This window comes from Oncorhynchus masou, chromosome 24 (genome assembly GCF_036934945.1).
Source record: "Oncorhynchus masou masou isolate Uvic2021 chromosome 24, UVic_Omas_1.1, whole genome shotgun sequence".
Taxonomy (NCBI): domain Eukaryota; kingdom Metazoa; phylum Chordata; class Actinopteri; order Salmoniformes; family Salmonidae; genus Oncorhynchus; species Oncorhynchus masou.
Window position 1 is genome coordinate 98808133 of NC_088235.1, and position 18923 is coordinate 98827055.

Sequence of the window (18923 nt, forward strand, 5' to 3'; positions counted from 1 at the left end):
TTAGTTCCATGTGTACTGACAGTGTTGACATTAGTTCCATGTGTACTGACAGTGTTGACATTAGTTCCATGTGTACTGACAGTGTTGACATTAGCTCGATGTGTAATGACAGTGTTGACATTAGTTCCATGTGTACTGACAGTGTTGACATTAGTTCCATGTGTACTGACAGTGTTGACATTAGTTCCATGTGTACTGACAGTGTTGACATTAGCTCCATGTGTACTGACAGTGTTGACATTAGCTCGATGTGTACTGACAGTGTTGACATTAGCTCCGTGTGTACTGACAGTGTTGACATTAGTTCCATGTGTACTGACAGTGTTGACATTAGTTCCATGTGTACTGACAGTGTTGACATTAGTTCCATGTGTACTGACAGTGTTGACATCGAGTACAGTATATACATGTGAGATGAGTATGTAAACAAGGTGGCATAGTTAAAGTGGCTAGTGATACATGTATTACATAAGGATGCAGTCGATGATATAGAGTACAGTATATACGTATGCATATGAGATGAATAATGTAGGGTAAGTAACATTATATAAGGTAGCATTGTTTAAAGTGGCTAGTGATATATTTACAACATTTCCCATAAATTCCCATTATTAAAGTGTCAGTGTGTAGGCAGCAGCCACTCAATGTTAGTGGTGGCTGTTTAACAGTCTGATGGCCTTGAGATAGAAGCTGTTTTTCAGTCTCTCGGTCCCAGCTTTGATGCACCTGTACTGACCTCGCCTTCTGGATGATAGCAGGGTGAACAGGCAGTGGCTCGGGTGGTAGATGTCCTTGATGATCTTTATGGCCTTCCTGTAGCATCGGGTGGTGTAGGTGTCCTGGAGGGCAGGTAGTTTGCCCCCGATGATGCGTTGTGCAGACCTCACTACCCTCTGGAGAGCCTTACGGTTGAGGGCGGAGCAGTTGCCGTACCAGGCGGTGATACAGCCCGCCAGGATGCTCTCGATTGTGCCTCTGTAGAAGTTTGTGAGTGCTTTTGGTGACAAGCCGAATTTCTTCAGCCTCCTGAGGTTGAAGAGGCGCTGCTGCGCCTTCTTCACGATGCTGTCTGTGTGAGTGGACCAATTCAGTTTGTCTGTGATGTGTATGCCGAGGAACTTAAAACTTGCTACTCTCTCCACTACTGTTCCATCGATGTGGATAGGGGGGTGTTCCCTCTGCTGTTTCCTGAAGTCCACAATCATCTCCTTAGTTTTGTTGACGTTGAGTGTGAGGTTATTTCCCTGACACCACACTCCGAGGGCCCTCACCTCCTCCCTGTAGGCCGTCTCGTCGTTGTTGGTAATCAAGCCTACCACTGTTGTGTCGTCCGCAAACTTGATGATTGAGTTGGAGGCGTGCGTGGCCACGCAGTCGTGGGTGAACAGGGAGTACAGGAGAGGGCTCAGAACGCACCCTTGTGGGGCCCCAGTGTTGAGGATCAGCGGGGAGGAGATGTTGTTACCTACCCTCACCACCTGGGGGCGGCCCGTCAGGAAGTCCAGTACCCAGTTGCACAGGGCGGGGTCGAGACCCAGGGTCTCGAGCTTGATGACGAGCTTGGAGGGTACTATGGTGTTGAATGCCGAGCTGTAGTCGATGAACAGCATTCTCACATAGGTATTCCTCTTGTCCAGATGGGTTAGGGCAGTGTGCAGTGTGGTTGAGATTGCATCGTCTGTGGACCTATTTGAGCGGTAAGCAAATTGGAGTGGGTCTAGGGAGTCAGGTAGGGTGGAGGTGATATGGTCCTTGACTAGTCTCTCAAAGCACTTCATGATGACGGAAGTGAGTGCTACGGGGCGGTAGTCGTTTAGCTCAGTTACCTTAGCTTTCTTGGGAACAGGAACAATGGTGGCCCTCTTGAAGCATGTGGGAACAGCAGACTGGTATAGGGATTGATTGAATATGTCCGTAAACACACCAGCCAGCTGGTCTGCGCATGCTCTGAGGGCGCGGCTGGGGATGCCGTCTGGGCCTGCAGCCTTGCGAGGGTTAACACGTTTAAATGTTTTCTCACCTCGGCTGCAGTGAAGGAGAGACCGCATTTTTCCGTTGCAGGCAGTGTCAGTGGCACTGTATTGTCCTCAAAGCGGGCAAAAAAGTTATTTAGTCTGCCTGGGAGCAAGACATCCTGGTCCGTGACTGGGCTGGATTTCTTCCTGTAGTCCGTGATTGACTGTAGACCCTGCCACATGCCTCTTGTGTCTGAGCCGTTGAATTGGGATTCTACTTTGTCTCTGTACTGACGCTTAGCTTGTTTGATAGCCTTACGGAGGGAATAGCTGCATTGTTTGTATTCAGTCATGTTACCAGACATGTGTTGACATTAGTTCCATGTGTACTGACAGTGTTGACATTAGTTCCATGTGTACTGACAGTGTTGACATTAGTTCCATGTGTACTGACAGTGTTGACATTAGTTCCATGTGTACTGACAGTGTTGACATTAGTTCCATGTGTACTGACAGTGTTGACATTAGTTCCATGTGTAATGACAGTGTTGACATTAGCTGGTCAGATATTATAGTGGTGGTGTGATCATACAGTTTATTCATTGCTCTCTTCAGGGAGAGGAAGATATTCATATGGGGAGGAGGTTGGTTTGGCTGAAAGTTGATTACATGGTTGGGGTTTGAATTGAAGGCAGTCAATTCAGGAAGTAAACTTTCCAAAAGTTCCAATTCCATACTTGAAAACATTTGATCTATTTTTAACGACTTCTCAATGATCTGAAAAAGAGAAGCTATGTATGTCTAAAGTTTGTCCATTTGTGTTTTATTTTAAAAAATAAAATTGCTTCCTGAATTGACTGACTTCAATTGAAATGAACCCAACCCTGGCTTGTTATTTCTAATGCTTACTGATCTCGTCTCTCTCATAACTCTCTGTATACCTATATATAATTACCTTTCTCTCTCTCTCTGCCTGTAGCTGATGGACAAAGAGTGCTATAAGGACATTGAGAAGATCAAAACTATCGGCAGCACATACATGGCTGCAGTAGGCCTGGTACCTACCACTGGCTCCAAGGTACACTTAACGTGTGTGTGTGTGTGTGTGTGTGTGTGTGTGTGTGTGTGTGTGTGTGTGTGTGTGTGTGTGTGTGTGTGTGTGTGTGTGTGTGACCTCAATACAAACCGCTACTGGAGACCCAAATCCAAGCGTCCTCAGATACTGATTTCTTTGCATGAGGTGAAGTTTCCACCTTCCAAATTCTATATGAGAGAGAGAGACATCGAGAGAGTGAGAGACATTGAGAGAGAGATATCGAGAGAGAGAGAGACATCGAGAGAGACTTTTGACTTTTGGTCTTTCTTTATTGAAACATTCTCAATTCATTTAAAACTCACCCCCCCCCCACTCCTAAAATAAAAATATATCCTGTACTGCATACATGTACCATACTCATCTTTCCATCTACCACATGATACAAATCACCATACACAAAAACCCTCTCCTACAACCGTATATCCAAAACATCTTCCCCAGCAATACAGACAGCCCCCCCAACACACTATATCTCCTCAAACATCTCCACACATTTGATAATTTTATAGAACTCAAACTCAACCCTAAGTCGCGCAGAGACCATCCCATTAAACAGTAGTAAAGGGTCTGTTATCCCCCCACCTTTGACCCTGTTCCTCCTTGTTAGCCAAATAGCTAACTTTGCCTGAGCAAACAGAAAATTCAACAAAACACATTTTTCTTTCTCCTTACTCGAATACCTGTATCCCATTATAAACATCCCAACAGCAAGAACCACCCCCAACCTGTCACACAGACATTCCAACAGAGACATTAATGGCATTAACCTGGTGCACACAGAAAACACATGAATTACAGTTTCTTTCATTTGACAGAAAGGACACCCCTGCCCAATTCCCGGATCAACCCGTGCCAACCAGCTGTTAGTGGCCAGGGCTCCATGAAGAACCCTCCACTGGAGGGCCCCTGACCTCTTTGGTACTGGGGGTTTGTAGAGCGCCCTCCATCTAAAACCCACCATACTCTCCGCCCCACATTCCCCCTGCCACTGATGTGCCTTCACTCCTGTTAGGCTTCTAATGTTCCTCACCTTAACGCAGAGGTTGTAGAGGGCTTTACCTCCCACCCCCTCAAACTCCCCCAGGCTCGGAGTGTTAAAATCTAACAAGTCCTCCAGACCCCCTTGCCAGTCTCCAGTCTCTGCCGTCACCTGCAGTGGCGGGAACATTGGTGGCCCCTCTCCCTTTGGCCTCTCAAACACCCCCCTTACCGGCTCAGACAGTGCCTCCTGGACCTCCTCCAGGAATCTCTCCAGCAGCCTAAGAGACGTTATTCCTGTTTGTTGCGCCAAGACCTCCGGGGTTTTCCACCCCTCCTCTCCCAGCAGTCTCAGGTCACCCAGCCTTTGTAAACCCCCTGCCATCAGTTGCCTCTGCAGGGTGGCCGACTGAACCGATCTCAAAGGGATGGCTGGGTTGTGGAAGATAGGCTCCTCCCACACCCACTGCCCAGGCTCCACACCCCCTTCTCGTGTGGGCCTTAGCAGCTGCCAGGCCCTCAGCACCGCAGAGTAAAACTCTGAGAGACCTGCTGTACTCAGCCTCTCCAGCTTCATGAGGAACAGCTGCCGGTCCAACCCTAATCCGCCAGCTCTCCTCAGCAGCGCGCATGCTGGTTCCCTCCAGCCAACATCAGTGTGGTACAGCAGTCTCTGCACCGCCTTTAGTCGGAAAACAGCCATCCTGCTCTCCAGTTCCACCAGGCCCTGTCCTCCTTCGTGGACGGTCATGTACAAAACTGCTGCCTTCAGCCAGTGATGTCCCGACCAAAAGAAGTCCACCAGCTTGCGTTGCAGGTCTGCAAGCAAACCGGGGGGGGGGTTGAGGACAGCCAGTTTATGCCACAAGGAAGATGCCACCAGGTTGTTGATTATCAGCACCCTCCCTCTATATGACACTTGGGACAGGAGCCACCTCCACCTGGCCAGTCTTGACACCACTGCCTGTGACAGCCCCTCCCAGTTCTTGCTGACCCACCTCTCCGAGCCCAGGTACACCCCCAACACTTTAAGCCCTTCACAACCCCACTGCAAACCCCCTGGAAGCAGAGGAGGAGCCCTATCCCCCCATGCCCCACATAACAGAGCTTTGCTCTGTCCCCAGTTTACCTTAGCTGATGAAGCTCCCTCGTACACCTTCAGACTGGTCTCTAGTTCCTGCATATCTTGCCCATCCCTGACCATCACAGAAACATCATCTGCATATGCTGAGACTGCTATTCCTGTCACCACATCCATGCCTGTCCAGCACACTCCCCGCAGTCTCCTGCGTAGCAGTCCTAAAAAAGGCTCAATGGCTAGTGTGTACAGCTGCCCAGATAGAGGGCATCCTTGTCTAATGCCCCGTCTCACCCAGACTGGCCTACTGAGCCCCCTCCCACCTTAACCATACATGACGCCCCAGCATACAACAGCTTCACACAGGTCACAAAACTCTTCCCAAACCCAAACACAGACATCACATTAAACAGATACTCATGATCCACTCTATCAAAAGCCTTCTCTTGATCTAAAGTCCAAAGTTCACATTAGAACCTCTCGACAAGTCCAACATGTCCCTAATCAAGAACAAGTTGTCCGTGATTGAGCGTCCCGGTACACAATATGTCGGGTCCTTGTGTATTATAGAATCCAGATGGGACTTCAGTCTGTTAGAGAGGACCTTGGCAAAAATCTTGTAGTCCGCACAGAGTAATGCCACAGGCCTCCAGTTCTTAAGTTCACACAAGTCCCCTTTTTGGGCAGCAGAGTCAGAGCCGCCCGACGGCAGCTCATCGGCAACTCTCCTACCCCGACGCATTCTCGCAACACGCAAAAGAAATCCTGTCCAATTGTTCCCCAGAATTTTTTGTAAAATTCCACTGGAAGTCCAACGACCCCGGGTGCACGACCGGGGGACATCTGGGTTACTGCCTCTGCCAGTTCATGTGACAACAGAGGAATGTCCATTTCATCCCTCTGTGCCCGAGAGAGCTTAGGGAGTCCTGCGAACAAGACCTGAGCACACATAGATCACACATTTCTGCCCTATACAATTCAGTATAAAACTCCACAGTCCGCTCCCGCATCTCCCCCACCACAGAGGTCACCCGCCCATCAGACAGCCGTAGACAATGCATACCCTTGGCTTCACTGCTCTGTCTTTCCAAACCAAAGAAGAAGGAGCTGAGGGCATCCATCTCCTTGAGCATGGAGAACCTAGCTCTTACAAGTGCTCCCTTTGCTTTAACCTGGAAAAAACTGCCCAGGTCCCTACGTAATTCGGCTAAGTTAGCCTGGAGGCCTACATTGCCTTGCCCCACCATCTCTACCTCCATCTCACTAATACACCGCTCTAGTTCCCCCAATACTCTCCTAGCCTCTGAGGATGAGAGAGCTGTGTACTGTTGACAGAAAAGCCCCCACTGACACTGATTGAGGCTCTTCCCCATTTCTGTCTTTTGTAAAATCCATTGTACAGTTCCAGTCACCTCCGATCACCAGCGTCTCCTCAGGCGCTACTTGTGAGAATTCCTGTCTAAGACTCCCAAATAGAACCCCTCTTTCTCTCACTGTGTTAGGCGCATACACATTTATAAAGACAAAACACATGTTGTTAATTTCTGCTTTAACAACCAGCAACCTACCCCTACACACCTCCTATGAGGAGTAAATTTTTACAGCCAGACCCGGTGCAAAAAGGACTGCCACACCTGCACTAAGATTTGTCCCATGGCTCAACACAATTGCCCCTTTCCACCAGAGCCCCCAATCAACTTCATTCACTACATCACTATGCGTCTTCTGCAGAAACAACACCTGTACTTTTTTTTGTTTTACATATTCACCCAACACACTCCTCTTTCCCGCATCTCTGGCGCCATTTATATTGAGCGAGCCTACCCGAAGAGTCTCCATAAGAATTGGGAGAAAAGCAAGCAGAGAAATAGACCAATAGCAAAGCTCAAAAAGCCCCAGTGTCAGTAAGAAATTAAACATTTAAACAGTGTCTGAAGGTAAACCTTTACGCACTATTGTGACCCACTTCCTCAACCTAAACCGTTTCCTGGGTGAGAGGACACCATGCCCCTCATTTCTCATAGCATGTTGTACTGATCTTACAAACTTTCTAGGATCAGGAAAAAAAGCCTCAAGATTAACTTTTTTCCCCTTAGTCTCATTCAGGAACCTTGTCAGTTCTCTCAACGTGTACTTAGACCCCTCTGGTTGACTAGCTGTCAGCTCCGGGCCAATTGAAGAGGAGTCTGAAAAAATAACTACTCATCCTCTTCCTCTGACTCACTTTCTTCCTCTTCTCTATCTCCCACCCTGACCACCTGCCCTTTCTCTCTGGTTAGGGCCTCACCCACAGCAACAGGCAACATTTCCATGGTGCCTTTGTTCACACCCTTTTTCCTTTTCCTCTTGACACCCTCCTCCTCCCCCCTAATCTCTTACACTTCCCCACTATACTCTCCTCATCCACTAGAATAACCTGACTAGACGCAGTATCATCTGCACCACCCTCCATAGCATGACTAGGGCCAGCCTCAGCTACACCACCCTCCATAGCATGACTAGGACCAGCCTCAGCTACACCACCCTCCATAGCATGACTAGGGCCAGCCTCAGCTATACCACCCTCCATAGCATGACTAGGCCCAGCATCATCTGCACCACCCTCCATAGCATGACTAGGGCCAGCCTCAGCTACACCACCCTCCATAGCATGTCTAGGCCCAGCTTCAGCTACCCCACCATCTCTAGCCTGACTAGACCCAGCCTCTGCTTCTCCACCATCTCTAGCCTGACTAGACCCAGCCTCATCTACACCACCATCTCTAGACTGACTAGGCCCAGCCTCTGCTGTCTGCATCTCCTTACCCCCTGCATTTTGACCTCGATTTCCCCCACTTGCGCTTGTACCCTCACCTTTTCTATGGCCTTTATGTGGGCACGCAAAGCTCTTGTGCCCCAAATCCCCACATTCAAAACACCGTAGACTATCTGTGCTGGCAAAACCTGCATAGAGCCCCTCCCCATGCCTCACTTTAAAATGCACATTTAGCTGTTGCTCATTATTGTTCAGACAGACAGACAGACAGACAGACAGACAGACAGACAGACAGACAGACAGACAGACAGACAGACGAGAGAGAAAAAGAGAGAGAGGATTAAACGTTACTGTAGTGTAAGTATGTCTGCCTTTTATAAAACACTCTTCTGGCTTTACATTAAATCCTCGAAGGTGGACAAACAAAGCAGTCATTTTGAGACTTAAAACCAAACTTTATGCAAACGTCACAGTTTGTGAGCCGGCAATATTTTAAATCCTTATGGTATGAGCTGCATTAGATAACTTCCTTCATAGCTTTTTTTCCATTTTGTACTTAATTCTCACCTCTTGTCTTGTGATTTCAAGGCTAAGAAGTCCACCTCTTCACACTTATGCACAGTGGCAGATTTTGCTGTTGAGATGTATGATGTACTGGATGCCATCAACTACCAGTCGTATAACGACTTTGTCTTGAGAGTGGGTGAGTGAAAACACACACACACAAACACGAATGCATGCATGTACACATGCACACAGACGAACAGGCACACAAACACACACGTACCCCCCCCCCCCCCCACACACACAAATAAACACACACAGACACACACAGGTCCACACAGATTGTTGTGAGAGTCAATGCGTAAAGCTGTGACCTTTGACAGTCCGTCAGCACCATCAAGAGCCTTGTGACAGGAAGCGTGTCACAGGGAGACCTGAGGGGTTGACACTAGTTACCACAGCCACAAAGTCTTTATCGTAAAAATTAATATACATATATACTTTCATATATACATTAATATATATAAAATATAATATATATAAATATATTTAATATATATAAAATGGTCTTTTTTGTCTTAATTTAAGGTTAGGGTTAGGTATAAGGTTAGCAGTGTGGTTAAGGTTAGGGTTATGGTTAGGGTTAGTTTTAAAATCAGATTTTAAGAAAATAAATTGTGGAAATAGGCAGGATTTAACCGTGACCATGACTTTGGCTGTGGTAACTAGTAATATCCGACCTTGGTTTCAATTGTATTTGTTATCTTGTTTGGAACCTGAACCTGCTAGTTAGTCACTGTAGTGCTTGATGTACACACTTCCATACTGTCAGCAGACTCTGTGTGTGTGTGTGTGTGTGTGTGTGTGTGTGTGTGTGTGTGTGTGTGTGTGTGTGTGTGTGTGTGCGTGCGTGCGTGCGTGCGTGCGTGCGTGCGTGCGTGCGTGCGTGCGTGCCTGCCTGCCTGCCTGCCTGCCTGCCTGCGTGCGTGCGTGCGTGTGTGTAGGTATTAACGTGGGTCCAGTAGTAGCAGGAGTGATTGGAGCACGGAGGCCTCAGTATGATATCTGGGGGAACACAGTCAACGTGGCCAGCAGGATGGACACCACCGGACTACCTGGCAAGATACAGGTACAGCACCCCAAACACACACAAATGTACAGACACACGCACACACAATCACACACACATAAAGCACACAGATGCACACACACACACTATGCAGGTGATCATTCAGCTGTCGTTTGTTATCATGTGTCCTACATTACCCCCAGGTGACAGAAGATGTGCAGCGCATCATTAAGGGTCAATATGACTTTGTGTGCCGTGGCAAGGTCAGCGTCAAGGGCAAAGGACAGATGCTTACCTACTTCCTGGAGGGGCGGATCCCCGGCAGAGGGTCACAGCACCAGCCCAGGAACCTGGATCGCTCCCGGACAAGTCTTTTCAACCGTTCAGCCATTAGCAACATCTGCACCAAACTGAGCCCCGCCCCCACCATGACCACCTATTCCACGATGCGAAACCCCACCCCCGGCACAGGCACTGCAGCATCCACCTCCACAAACAGCACCATCCTCTACCTGCCCTCCGTGGCTGTTCCCACGGCGATGGAGGTGTGAGTGAGTGGCTGACATGAAGACTGTCTCCATAGTGACCAAGGAATCTCCCTTGACAGATAGAGAGTGGAGATCAAGAGAGAGATAGAGTAGAGCTGTTAGAAAGTCACTGAGAGTGAAATAGGGATGAGAGAGAGAGGAAGAAGGAGCGGGTTCCACCTTACTGGACTGTCACTAGAGAATGTGGTTCCACTTTACTGGACTGTAACTAGAGAATGTGGTTCCACCTTACTGGACTGTTACTAGAGAATGTGGTTCCACTTTACTGGACTGTCACTAGAGAATGTGGTTCCACTTTACTGGACTGTCACTAGAGAATGTGGTTCCACTTTACTGGACTGTCACTAGAGAATGTGGTTCCACTTTACTGGACTGTCACTAGAGAATGTGGTTCCACCTTACTGGACTGTCACTAGAGAATGTGGTTCCACTTTACTGGACTGTCACTAGAGAATGTGGTTCCACTTTACTGGACTGTCACTAGAGAATGTGGTTCCACTTTACTGGACTGTCACTAGAGAATGTGGTTCCACTTTACTGGACTGTCACTAGAGAATGTGGTTCCACTTTACTGGACTGTCACTAGAGAATGTGGTTGCACTTTACTGGACTGTCACTAGAGAATGTGGTTCCACGGTGCAGACGGACAGAGAAATCGTCCAGGACCCAGTGGTCTCTCTCTCTATGAGGAAATGGGACTTTGGTCACTGGCCAGCCGGGCTAGTAGACCAGAATTTCTATTAGCCAAAGGTCCTAAATCTGTACCATGCATACTTCACTCGCATGACATTGCTTTCGTCTTACTTTACCTAAAGATTCCTTCACATTATGTAACCATTCCCTGGTCTTACCTTACCTAACCTAACCTTTCCTTCACCTTACCTTACCTAACCTTTCCTTCACCTTACCTTACCTAACCATTCCTTCACCTTACCTTACCTAACCATCCCTTTACCTTACCTTACCTAACAATTCCTTCACCTTACCTTACCTAACCATCCCTTTACCTTACCTTACCTAACCATTCCTGCACCTTACCTTACCTAACCTTTCCTTCACCTTACCTTACCTTACCTAACCATCCCTTTACCTTACCTAACCTTTCCTTCACCTTACCTTACCTAACCATTCCTTCACCTTACCTTACCTAACCTTCCCTTCACCTTACCTTACCTAACAATTCCTTCACCTTACCTTACCTAACCATCCCTTTACCTTACCTTACCTAACCATTCCTTCACCTTACCTTACCTAACCATTCCTTCACCTTACCTTACCTAACCATTCCTTCACCTTACCTTACCTAACCATTCTTTCACCTTACCTTACCTAACCATTCCTTCACCTTACCTTAACTAACCATTCCTTCACCTTACCTAACCATTCCTTCACCATACCTTACCTAAGCATCCCTTTACCTTACCTTACCTAAACATTCCTTCACCATACCTTACCTAACCATTCCTTCACCTTACCTTACCTAAACATTCCTTCACCTTATCTTACCTAACCATTCCTTCACCTTACCTTACCTAACCATTCCTTCACCTTACCTTACCTAAACATTCCTTCACCTTACCCTACATAAACATTCCTTCAACTTACCTTACCTAACCATTCCTTCACCTTATCTTACCTAACCATTCCTTCACCATACCTTACATAAACATTCCTTCACGTTACCTTACCTTACCTAACCATTCCTTCACCTTATCTTACCTAACCATTCCTTCAACTTACCTTACCTTACCTAACCATCCCTTTACCTTACCTAACCTTTCCTTCACCTTACCTTACCTTACCTAACCATTCCTTCACCTTACCTTACCTAACCTTTCTTTCACCTTACCTTACCTAACAATTCCTTCACCTTACCTTACCTAACCATCCCTTTACCTTACCTTACCTAACCATTCCTTCACCTTACCTTACCTAACCATTCCTTCACCTTACCTTCCCTAACCATTCCTTCACCTTATCCTACCTAACCATTCCTTCACCATACCTTACCTAAACATTCCTTCACCTTACCTTACCTAACCATTCCTTCACCTTACCTTACCTAACCATTCCTTCACCTTACCTAACCATTCCTTCACCTTACCTAACCTTACCTAACCATTCCTGCACCTTACCTTACCTAACCATTCCTTCACCTTACCTTACCTAACCATTCCTTCACCTTACCTTACCTAACCATTCCTTCACCTTACCTTACCTAACCATTCCTTCACCTTACCTAACCATTCCTTTACCTTACCTAACCATTCCTTCACCTTACCTAACCATTCCTTCACCTTACCTTACCTTACCTTACCTAACCATTCCTTCACCTTACCTTACCTAACCATCCATTCACCTTACCTTACCTAACCATCCCTTCACCTTACCTTACCTAACCATTCCTTCACCTTACCTTACCTAACCATTCCTTTACCTTACCACACCTAACCATTCCTTCACCTTACCTTACCTAACCGTTCCTTCACCTTACCTTACCTAACCATTCCTTCACTTTACCTTACCTAACCATTCCTTCACCTTACCTTACCTAACCATTCCTTCACCTTACCTTACCTAACCATTCCTTCACCTTACCTTACCTAACCATTCCTTCACCTTACCTTACCTTACCTAACCATTCCTTCACCTTACCTTACCTAACCATTCCTTCACCTTACCTTCCCTAACCATTCCTTCACCTTATCCTACCTAACCATTCCTTCACCATACCTTACCTAAACATTCCTTCACCTTACCTTACCTAACCATTCCTTCACCTTACCTTACCTAACCATTCCTTCACCATACCTTACCTAACCATTCCTTCACCTTACCTAACCTTACCTAACCATTCCTGCACCTTACCTTACCTAACCATTCCTTCACCTTACCTTACCTAACCATTCCTTCACCTTACCTTACCTAACCATTCCTTCACCTTACCTTACCTAACCATTCCTTCACCTTACCTTACCTTACCTAACCATTCCTTCACCTTACCTAACCATTCCTTCACCTTACCTTACCTTAACTTACCTAACCATTCCTTCACCTTACCTTACCTAACCATTCCTTCACCTTACCTTACCTAACCATCCCTTCACCTTACCTTACCTAACCATTCCTTCACCTTACCTTACCTAACCATTCCTTCACCTTACCTTACCTAACCATTCCTTTACTTACCTCACCTAACCATTCCTTCACCTTACCTTACCTAACCGTTCCTTCACCTTACCTTACCTAACCATTCCTTCACTTTACCTTACCTAACCATTCCTGCACTTTACCTTACCTAACCATTCCTTCACCTTACCTTACCTAACCATTCCTTCACCTTACCTTACCTAACCATTCCTTCACCTTACCTTACCTAACCATTCCTTCACCTTACCTTACCTAACCATTCCTTCACCTTACCTTACCTTACCTAACCATTCCTTCACCTTACCTAACCATTCCTTCACCTTACCTTACCTTACCTTACCTAACCATTCCTTCACCTTACCTTACCTAACCATCCATTCACCTTACCTTACCTAACCATCCCTTCACCTTACCTTACCTAACCATTCCTTCACCTTACCTTACCTAACCATTCCTTCACCTTACCTTACCTAACCATTCCTTTACTTACCTCACCTAACCATTCCTTCACCTTACCTTACCTAACCATTCCTTCACCTTACCTTACCTAACCATTCCTTTACTTACCTTACCTCACCTAACCATTCCTTCACCTTACCTTACCTAACCGTTCCTTCACCTTACCTTACCTTACCATTCCTTCACCTTACCTTACCTAACTATTCCTTCACCTTACCTTACCTTACCATTCCTTCACCTTACCTTACCTAACCATTCCTTCACCTTACCTTACCTAACCATCCCTTTACCTTAACTAACCTTTCCTTCAACTTGCCTTACCTTACCTAACCATCCCTTATCTTACCTAACCATTCCTTCAACTTACCTTACCTAACCATTCCTTCACCTTACCTTTACCTAACCATTCCTTCACCTTACCTTACTTTACCTAACCATCCCTTATCTTACCTAACCATTCCTTCACCTTACCTTACCTAACCATTCCTTCACCTTACCTTACCTAACCATCCCTTTACCTTACCTAACCATTCCTTCACCTTACCTTACCTAACCTTTCCTTCACCTTACCTTACCTAACCTTTCCTTCACCTTACCTTACTTTACCTTACCTAACCATCCCTTTTTCCTTACCTAACCATTCCTTCACCTTACCTTACCTAACCATTCCTTCACCTTACCTTACCTAACCTTAACTTACCTAACCATCCCTTTACCTTACCTAACCATTCCTTCACCTTACCTTACCTAACCTTTCCTTCACCTTACCTTACCTAACTATTCCCTCACCTTATCTAACATACCATTTCTTTACCTTACCTTACCTTACCTTACCTTACCTTACCTAACCATTCCTTCACCTTACCTTACCTTACCTAACCATCCCTTCACCTTACCTAACCTTACCTTACCTAACCATTCCTTCACCTTACCTTACCTTACCATTCCTTCACCTTACCTTACCTTACCATTTCTTCACCTGACCTTACCTTACCTAACCATTCCTTCACCTTACCTTACCTTACCTTACCTTACCTAACCATCCCTTCACCTTACCTTACCTAACCTTACCTTACCTAACCATTCCTTCACCTTACCTTACCTTACCATTCCTTCACCTTACCTTACCTAACCATTCCTTCACCTTACCTTACCTAACCTTTCCTTCACCTTACCTTACCTAACCATCCCTTTACCTTACCTAACCATTCCTTCACCTTACCTTACCTAACCTTAACTTACCTAACCTTTCCTTCACCTTTCCTTACCTTAACTTACCTAACCATCCCTTTACCTTACCTTACCATTCCCTCACCTTATCTAACCTACCATTTCTTTACCTTACCTTACCTAACCATTCCTTCGCCTTCCCTTACCTTACCTAACCTTTCCTTCACCTCGCATTAGGTTGACCCCTTCTATCCCTCTGATTAGGGTTACAAAATTCCGGTAACTTTCCCAAAAGTTTTCAGAAATCCAGGTTGGAAGATACTTGGAATTAGGAATGGATCAACTGTAAATCCAGGTTTGAATATACTTGGAATTAGGAATGGATTAACTGTAAATCCAGATTGGAAGATACTAGGAATTAGGAATGGATCAACTGTAAATCCAGGTTGGAACATACTTGGAATTAGGAATGGATCAATTGTAAATCCAGGTTGGAAGATATTAGGAATGGATCAACTGTAAATCCAGGTTGGAAGATACTTGGAATTTTGAATGGATAAACTGTAATCCAGGTTGGAAGATACTTGGAATTAGGAATGGATAAACTGTAAATCCAGGTTGGAAGATACTAGGAATTAGGAATGGATAAACTGTAAATCCAGGTTGGAAGATACTAGGAATTAGGAATGGATAAACTGTAAATCCAGGTTGGAAGATACTTGGAATTAGGAACGGATAAACTGTAAATCCAGGTTGGAAGATACTTGGAATTAGGAATGGATAAACTGTAAATCCAGGTTGGAAGATACTTGGAATTAGGAATGGATCAACTGTAAATCCAGGTTGGAAGATACTTGGAATTAGGAATGGATCAACTGTAAATCCAGGTTGGAAGATACTTGGAATTAGGAATGGATCAACTGTAAATCCAGATTGGAAGATACTAGGAATTAGGAATGGATCAACTGTAAATCCAGGTTGGAACATACTTGGAATTAGGAATGGATCAACTGTAAATCCAGGTTGGAAGATATTAGGAATGGATCAACTGTAAATCCAGGTTGGAAGATACTAGGAATTAGGAATGGATCAACTGTAAATCCAGGTTGGAAGATACTTGGAATTTTGAATGGATAAACTGTAATCCAGGTTGGAAGATACTTGGAATTAGGAATGGATAAACTGTAAATCCAGGTTGGAAGATACTAGGAATTAGGAATTTATCAACTGTAAATCCAGGTTGGAAGATACTTGGAATTAGGAATGGATAAACTGTAAATCCAGGTTGGAAGATACTAGGAATTAGGAATGGATCAACTGTAAATCCAGGTTGGAAGAATCTTGGAATTAGGAATGGATAAACTGTAAATCCAGGTTGGAAGATACTTGGAATTAGGAATGGATCAACTGTAAATCCAGGTTGGAAGATACTTGGAATTAGGAATGGATCAACTGTAAATCCAGTTTGGAAGATACTTGGAATTAGGAATGGATCAACTGTAAATCCAGATTGGAAGATACTAGGAATTAGGAATGGATCAACTGTAAATCCAGGTTGGAACATACTTGGAATTAGGAATGGATCAACTGTAAATCCAGGTTGGAAGATATTAGGAATGGATCAACTGTAAATCCAGGTTGGAAGATACTAGGAATTAGGAATGGATCAACTGTAAATCCAGGTTGGAAGATACTTGGAATTAGGAACGGATAAACTGTAAATCCAGGTTGGAAGATACTTGGAATTAGGAATGGATCAACTGTAAATCCAGGTTGGAAGATATTAGGAATGGATCAACTGTAAATCCAGGTTGGAAGATACTTGGAATTAGGAATGGATAAACTGTAAATCCAGGTTGGAAGATACTTGGAATTTTGAATGGATAAACTGTAATCCAGGTTGGAAGATACTTGGAATTAGGAATGGATAAACTGTAAATCCAGGTTGGAAGATACTAGGAATTAGGAATGGATAAACTGTAAATCCAGGTTTGAAGATACTTGGAATTAGGAATGGATAAACTGTAAATCCAGGTTGGAAGATACTAGGAATTAGGAATGGATCAACTGTAAATCCAGGTTGGAAGAATCTTGGAATTAGGAATGGATAAACTGTAAATCCAGGTTGGAAGATACTTGGAATTAGGAATGGATCAACTGTAAATCCAGGTTGGAAGATACTTGGAATTAGGAATGGATCAACTGTAAATCCAGTTTGGAAGATACTTGGAATTAGGAATGGATCAACTGTAAATCCAGATTGGAAGATACTAGGAATTAGGAATGGATCAACTGTAAATCCAGGTTGGAACATACTTGGAATTAGGAATGGATCAACTGTAAATCCAGGTTGGAAGATATTAGGAATGGATCAACTGTAAATCCAGGTTGGAAGATACTAGGAATTAGGAATGGATCAACTGTAAATCCAGGTTGGAAGATACTTGGAATTAGGAATGGATAAACTGTAAATCCAGGTTGGAAGATACTTGGAATTAGGAATGGATCAACTGTAAATCCAGGTTGGAAGATATTAGGAATGGATCAACTGTAAATCCAGGTTGGAAGATACTAGGAATTAGGAATGGATCAACTGTAAATCCAGGTTGGAAGATACTTGGAATTTTGAATGGATAAACTGTAATCCAGGTTGGAAGATACTTGGAATTAGGAATGGATAAACTGTAAATCCAGGTTGGAAGATACTAGGAATTAGGAATGGATAAACTGTAAATCCAGGTTGGAAGATACTAGGAATTAGGAATGGATAAACTGTAAATCCAGGTTGGAAGATACTTGGAATTAGGAACGGATAAACTGTAAATCCAGGTTGGAAGATACTTGGAATTAGGAATGGATAAACTGTAAATCCAGGTTGGAAGATACTTGGAATTTGGAATGGATCAACTGTAAATCCAGGTTGGAAGATACTTGGAATTAGGAATGGATCAACTGTAAATCCAGATTGGAAGATACTAGGAATTAGGAATGGATCAACTGTAAATCCAGGTTGGAAGATACTTGGAATTAGGAATGGATAAACTGTAAATCCAGGTTGGAAGATACTAGGAATTAGGAATGGATCAACTGTAAATCCAGGTTGGAAGAATCTTGGAATTAGGAATGGATAAACTGTAAATCCAGGTTGGAAGATACTTGGAATTAGGAATGGATCAACTGTAAATCCAGGTTGGAAGATACTTGGAATTAGGAATGGATCAACTGTAAATCCAGGTTGGAAGATACTTGGAATTAGGAATGGATCAACTGTAAATCCAGATTGGAAGATACTAGGAATTAGGAATGGATCAACTGTAAATCCAGGTTGGAACATACTTGGAATTAGGAATGGATCAACTGTAAATCCAGGTTGGAAGATATTAGGAATGGATCAACTGTAAATCCAGGTTGGAAGATACTAGGAATTAGGAATGGATCAACTGTAAATCCAGGTTGGAAGATACTTGGAATTAGGAATGGATAAACTGTAAATCCAGGTTGGAAGATACTAGGAATTAGGAATGGATCAACTGTAAATCCAGGTTGGAAGAATCTTGGAATTAGGAATGGATAAACTGTAAATCCAGGTTGGAAGATACTTGGAATTAGGAATGGATCAACTGTAAATCCAGGTTGGAAGATACTTGGAATTAGGAATGGATCAACTGTAAATCCAGGTTGGAAGATACTTGGAATTAGGAATGGATCAACTGTAAATCCAGATTGGAAGATACTAGGAATTAGGAATGGATCAACTGTAAATCCAGGTTGGAACATACTTGGAATTAGGAATGGATCAACTGTAAATCCAGGTTGGAAGATATTAGGAATGGATCAACTGTAAATCCAGGTTGGAAGATACTAGGAATTAGGAATGGATCAACTGTAAATCCAGGTTGGAAGATACTTGGAATTAGGAATGGATAAACTGTAAATCCAGGTTGGAAGATACTAGGAATTAGGAATGGATCAACTGTAAATCCAGGTTGGAAGAATCTTGGAATTAGGAATGGATAAACTGTAAATCCAGGTTGGAAGATACTTGGAATTAGGAATGGATCAACTGTAAATCCTGATTGGAAGATACTTGGAATTAGGAATGGATCAACTGTAAATCCAGGTTGGAAGATACTAGGAATTAGGAATGGATCAACTGTAAAT

General features: G+C 44.3%; 1 protein-coding gene across 1 annotated transcript in view; it reads left to right on the forward strand.

Moving 5' to 3' along the window:
* adcy1a (adenylate cyclase 1a) overlaps window positions 1–9986 on the forward strand; it is a 124050-nt gene extending 114064 nt beyond the window's left edge. Inside the window, exons 17-20 of the mRNA XM_064932985.1 lie at window positions 2935–3033; window positions 8451–8565; window positions 9371–9495; window positions 9639–9986. Of these exons, the coding sequence (XP_064789057.1) occupies window positions 2935–3033; window positions 8451–8565; window positions 9371–9495; window positions 9639–9986 (687 nt within the window). The remainder of the gene's footprint in view (window positions 1–2934; window positions 3034–8450; window positions 8566–9370; window positions 9496–9638) is intronic.
* The last annotated feature ends 8937 nt before the right edge of the window (window positions 9987–18923 follow it).